At 42.6% G+C, this 6,473-nt stretch overlaps 1 protein-coding gene across 2 annotated transcripts in view; it reads left to right on the plus strand.

The window, feature by feature from the left end:
• The window catches only part of Zzef1 (zinc finger ZZ-type and EF-hand domain containing 1), a 132,538-nt gene that overhangs the window by 19,759 nt on the left and 106,306 nt on the right, over positions 1–6,473 (plus strand). For both annotated transcript variants that reach the window (XM_031354332.1, XM_031354333.1), the window contains exon 2: positions 2,230–2,374. In XM_031354332.1, the coding sequence (XP_031210192.1) occupies positions 2,230–2,374 (145 nt within the window). The remainder of the gene's footprint in view (positions 1–2,229; positions 2,375–6,473) is intronic.

The following is a 6,473-nucleotide window of genomic DNA, read 5'->3' on the forward strand; positions in this document are numbered from 1 at the left end:
TCATCCCAGGGATGCAGGGATGGTTCAATATATGGAAATCCATCAACGTAATTCACTACGTAAACAAAGATCGGGAATTTTCTTAATTAGCGATTGATGTGGGAAGGTCCAGCCCATTGTAGGTGGGGCCATTCCTGGGCTTGCGGTCCTAGGTTCTATAAGAAAGCAGCCTGAGCAAACCATGTAATGGCTCAGAGCTATCTAGTAAGCAGCACCCTCCATGGCCCCTGCATCAACTTCTGCCTCCAGGTTCCAGCCCTGTTTGAGTTCCTGTCCTGACTTACTTCATTGATGGAGTATGATGTGGAAGTGTAAGCCAAATAAATCCTTTCCTCCCCAACTAGGTTTTGGTCATGGTGTTTCATCACAGCAATAGTAACCTAAACTAAGACACTCCCAATGGTCTGTAGATGTGTGCAGTGGTAAAGCATTGCCTAGTATGAGCGAGGTCCTGAGTGCTGAGTGTAATCTCTAGACAGTTCTCCCAACATACATACTACACAAAATCCTGTTCTCCACAGGTTATGGGACATATCTTTTCTCTTGTACATTGCACTTTGATTAGTATAATATTTGATCCTATTCAGTTTTTGGATAATCTTGTCAGACTGAAGAGAGCAAAAATAATGGTGCAGATTTTTCCTTGGCACATTATTTCTAAATTCTCTGTCTCATTCTACACTCATACCTAAAGTTCCTGTTACAAGTGTAGGAGTCTGTATCTGTTCCTTTTGAATACTGTCCTGTCTAGACTTCTGGGATGGGATGGAAATGGGCATTTTGTCCATCTTGGAACCTTAGTGGGTTGTTTTCCTGACCACAGAGCAGAAGAGCAAGGAAAGGGGGCCAACATTTTGAGGAAGCGAGGCTTACTTGGAAAGGTTGGAAGACTAGTAGTGAGGAGGTATGTGAGTGCATGTATCAGCAACTGGATTGGGCCAGGCGGTGGTGGCACATGCCTTTAATCCCAGCACTTGGGAGGCAGAGGCAGGTGGATTTCTGAGTTCGAGGCCAGCCTGGTCTACAGAGTGAGTTCTAGGACAGCCAAGGCTATCCAGAGAAACCCTGTCTCAAAAAACAAAAAAAGAAATCAACAGGACTGAAACCAGGGCACAGGGACTGAGACTGGGAGAAAGCACAGTTCTTCGAGGATGGTCTTGTAGAATGTGACAGGGAGGCAGAGGTTCATACAGTAGAAAATGAACATTGTTCTGCTAGTTGCTTTAATTGTAAAGGACTTTATTCCTTGTGTACCTTGTCCAGGCAGCAGCCTGTGAATGTGGGAACTAGCTTATATTTCAGATCAAACAACCCACATACACTTAGCTATTAGGGACGACTAATATTCAAGTATTCAGACTGAGTCCCATGCTGAACCAGGTTCAGCCTAGTGTGGGCAAGGAGTGAGGTTCACAATGGTTAAAAATACTGAAGCAGTAGACCAAAGGAATGCTTTGTGTTTGGGGTGTTGAGAAGGCCCAGACGTTTGTACCCAGTTCTTTCAGGTTTTCACTTTGTGTTTTACATCTCTTGTTGCTGTGACCAAATTTAAGAAAGGACTTAAGAGAGGAGGGGTTTGTTTTGACTCAGACTGAGAAAGACTGTAGTCTATCCTCACTCAGAACACCTGTGAGTAAACACACAAGGTCATGGTAAGTCTATAGGCTGAAAGTAGAAAATTGACAGAAAGTGAGGTCAGGCTGCAAAGCGTCAAGGCTCATACACAGCCAGCCACACTCACCAGCCAGAATCTACTTCCTACCATTTCCATAACCGTCCAAAACAGTACCACCAGCCATGTACTAAGTGTTCAAACACATGGCCTATTGGGGACATTTTCTTTCTTTCTTTCTTTCTTTTTTTTTGGTTTTTCGAGACAGGGTTTCTCTGGATAGCCTTGGCTGTACTGGAACTCACTCTGTAGACCAGGCTGGCCTCGAACTCAGAAATCCACCTGCCTCTGCCTCCCAAGTGCTGGGATTAAAGGCATGCGCCACCACCGCCCAGTTATGGGGACATTTTCTATTCAAACAACAGCAATTTACAACTATTGAAAAATTTTACAACGGATGCTTTCTTCTGAAGTTATTTGGAGATGTGGAAGAATTACTGCTTTGGAGGAGAAATGAGGTTATAAAATTGTGCATACATATGTCTTATAAAACATAAAGATCTAATACTTTGAATCTATTTGTTCTTTGGATGAAATATATATATCTTACATTGTAGGCCTTTGCCCAGTTTGATGCTGAGGGAGATGGAACAGTTGATGCTGAGAATATGTTGGAGGCCCTCAAGAACTCCAGTGGAGCCAATCTTCAGGGGGAGCTGAGCCATGTCATCAGACAACTGCAAGCCTGCTCTCTTGTTCCAGGTAGGTGCTCACATGAATTCTGAAGGCTCAAGATGTTCTCTAAGAACCAAAGTGTTTTCAGTTCGTAAATGCAGCAGAAATGGCATCTAGGATAAGCCTTGTTGGTTATGGCACTCCTACTGCACAAAGCTTAGAACAAAAATAAACTTTGTTGTGCTGTAGACTGACCCAGCTGTGGCACTGTGAATTCCCCCAAAGCATTCATTAGACACATGACCTGAACAGAATCAGTGAGATCATCACTTTCGTTCCTTAACAGCGATGGCTGGGCAGTTTTCTGGATTTCTGCCCCTTGGTCAAGAGACTGCTTTCAGTAGACTGGCTTGTTTCCTCCCTTAGGAAGCATCCCTGGCCCGTGCTGCATGTTCTCATAGCATCCTGCCCCTGTCTGCAGTGCTCTTCTTTACTTTTTTCTGTTCCCCACCCCCTGGCAACATAATATCTTTGTAATTAATTAATTCATTTCAATACTGTAAGCTCCTTTGCTGTGTCCTCACATTTTATTTTTGACATGTGGCAAACATTTTATTGTCATTTTCTAAGTCTTTTACTTTGAAACTTTAGTAATTTTTTTAAAATGTATTTATTTATTTATTTTATGTATATGAGTACACTGTAGCTGTACTGATGGTTGCGAGCCATCATGTGGTTTCTGGGAATTTGAATTCAAGACCTCTGCTCACTCTGGCCCCACTCAGTCCAGCCTAAAGATTTATTTATTATTCTGTATAAGTACACTGTAGCTGTCTTCAGACACACCAGAAGAGGATGTCAGATCTCATTTTGGATGGTTGTGAACCACCATGTGGTTCTGGGATTTGAACTCAGGACCTTCGGAAAAGCAGTCAATGCTCCTAACCACTGAGCCGTCTTGTCAGCCCAGTAATTTTTATAAAGTAAAAATTTCTAAAAATAAAGCAGTGGTGCTTCTACCTGTTCTTTAATAGGTGCTTCTACCTATTCTTTAAAAATATTACTGTTAATTTTTTTTGCTTATTTGGTGTGTTTTCTTTGTGTTCATGTTTTTGAGCTCTCTGCCCCCATTGCCCCTTCTCTTGTGTGTACTGAGGCTAGAACCTATGGCCTTATACATGTTAGGCAAGCACTGTACAACACAACATATATACCTAGCCTGGTCTGTGTTTTTAGATGATTTCCTTAGTGACTCAGACTTATTTAAAGACAGCATCAGAATAAATCTTCCCTTCATTTTTTTCAGGTAAGATACCAATTCAATTTGAAAGGGAAATAGCATTGCATATCATCTGACCTGAGAATTTTGCCTGCTCTGTACACCAAGTGACAGTACTTAGTGTCTCTAGGGCAGGGGTAAAGGCAGGTTAGACTTGGCAGATGGTGTGAGTCTAATGGCTGTTGATCCTTCTGACCTATTGCCAAGTGATGTATTGAGCCAGGGAAGGAAACTGTCTGTATCTTAATGGAGAATGACTGTTTTGTTGTCTTTTATTATATAATTCTTTGTTTTTTGTTTTTTTGTTTTTGTTTTGTTTTGTTTTAAAGTTTTTTTTAAATTTATTTATTTATTTTATGTATATGAATACACCATTGCTCTCTTCAGACACACCAGAAGAGGGCGTCAGATCCCATTACAGATGGTTGTGAGCCACCATATGGTTGCTGGGAATTGAACTCAGGACCTCTGGAAGAGCAGTTAGTGCTCTTAACCACTGAGCCATCTCTCCAGCCCTTATCATATAATTTTTATAGAGCATCATAGGTAACCTGTATTATTTTTCCTGGTCTCATGGCAGTTAAGCTGAATTTTGAGTTTCGATTAGCCAGCATATCTTAGCATTTACAGTCACTCCCACCTTTGCATTGCAAATATGTGGGTAGTGTTATTTGGATTTTTCAGATTGTGTGTATGTGTATGAGTGTGCGGAGATCAAATCAGGACCTCACAAAAGCTAGGCAAGCCTTGTAGCTCTGAATTATCTCCTGAGTCTTAGGTTTTGCAGGTAGGGTTGAGAAGGGAGTCCACCAGTGGATAATGTCTGCTGCACTGCATGCCTGGTGGAGGGAAAGGCTGATGGAGATTGATTCAGCATCCAGATCGTGAAGTGCTCACATAGTACACTCATGACTCACAGCTTTCAATTCAAAGATATATAGCAGTATCACACATACAAGAATTTTCGCAGTCTCAAGCCTTTGTCAGCTGAAGCCATCTCTGGGTGGCCTCGCGTAGTTTCCTAGTCTCCTCTCATACTGAAACCTGTTCTCGTATCTCCCCATTGATACTCAGAGCTCACTGAAATCCATTCCTTTATAGAACCTTCCTAAAACTGAAAACATTTCCATTTCACCATTGTGTGTGTGTGTGTGTGTGTGTGTGTGTGTGTCTCATGTGCACACATATAACAGTCTGCTGTTTGTGTGGGTTCTGAGCAAATTCATTGCAGTCTCAGCAGCCTCATCTCCCTGTGGGAATGGGGAGGGGTGTCTAGATTTTGAGTTTTTAGGAATAATCTTCTCTCTCTGGGGTTAGAGTAGGGCATATAATCAAAATAGACTAAGTATAGAACTTTGTCTTAGCATCTTGCTTTATTCAAAAAATTGCTGCAGAGTTTTTTGTTTTGTTTTTGTTTTTAAGCAGTTTGGTAATTGTATTTACATTAAATTTATTTACATCCCAAACACTGCCCTCCCCCCAGCTTTCCCCTCATAGAGTCCCTTCCTTATCCCCCGTTGTCTCTGAGAGGATGGGGCCTCCCTGGTTATCTCCCATCCTGGTGCATCAAAACTGCAGGATTAGGCATGTCCTCTCCCACTGAGGCCAGACAAGGCAGCCCTCTGCTGCATATGTGCTAGGGGCCTTGGTCTAGCCCATGTACGATCTTTGGTTGGTAGCTCAGTCTCTGAGAGCTCCAAGGGGTCCAGGTTAGTTGACACTGTTGGTGTTCCTGTGTGGTTTCTATTCCCTTTAGGGCCTTCAATCCTTCCCTAACTCTTCTAGTGAATCTGTTTGTTCTGCTGTTAAAGCCAAGTTCCCTAGAGACTGTTGGCATCTCGATCAGAGGCTGTTTACATAGGTCACTTGAATTGTGAAAAATTGTCAGATACTACAATTATGTGGCTTTCTTTTCATACATTATAATTCATTTAAAAAGTGGGGGAAAAAAACTACAAGTATGTCTCTGCTTCCAGAAAAACTGCCATGTTTATCCTTGCTTACTTGACCTGTGCTCCTGGGCTGTAGTAACTGCAGCCTGAGACTTATGTCGGTTCTAAGGAACCAGAAAAGGAGCCTAAACAGTGGCAGGTGTGGTCTGTGTCATGTCTTCACAAGATTACTTGGGATAATTGTACATGGGAGTCAGGAGACATTCAGGGAGTCACTTAGAGCATCTAAGTGGGACATCTGAACAAGAGGTGTTGAGACCAAAGGAACATGGAGGATCAGGCTTCAGATGAGTCATACACTGGGGAGAAGGGTCTAGGATGGCAGGAGGAGTACAAGAAGGGAGTGGAGGAGTGTTCTGCACCCCCGTCTTCTTCTTGCTATCTTGTGAGTCACCCGAGCTTCATTTCTACCCTGTTGTAAAGCAAGGCAGCCTGGACCTTTGTCATCCCTGGACAGCATGCTACACCTCAACGTACTGTGAGGGCCACATGAGACAGTAATGCCAAGTACCTTACACCATGTAAAATTTCTAGCAGACCAGAAACTGTAGCAATGGCAACAGATTTTTTTCTTCTTCTTCTTCTTCGAGACAGGGTTTCTCTGTGTAGCCTTAGCTATCCTGGAACTCACTCTGTAGACCAGGCTGGCCTCCAACTCAGAAATCTGCCTGCCTCTGCCTCCCAAGTGCTGGGATTAAAGGTGTGCACCACCACTGCCTGGCGGCAACAGATGTTTTGTTGTTAGGGCTTCAGTGTGAACACTAAGTTCCAAGGGATGGACACCTTCTTCTGGCCTGTGTGGGCACCAGACATGCATGCAGTGCATATACATACATGCAGGCAAAACACTCATATATACAAGATAAAAATAAATATGTCCTTTAAAAATATTTTTTTCCTAACTGCTAAGCTATCTCTCTAGTCCCTGAAATTCTTTTTTTTTTTTTTTTTTTTT

The sequence above is a fragment of the Mastomys coucha genome, unplaced genomic scaffold (genome assembly GCF_008632895.1).
Source record: "Mastomys coucha isolate ucsf_1 unplaced genomic scaffold, UCSF_Mcou_1 pScaffold5, whole genome shotgun sequence".
In the NCBI taxonomy this organism is placed as follows: Eukaryota; Metazoa; Chordata; class Mammalia; order Rodentia; family Muridae; genus Mastomys; species Mastomys coucha.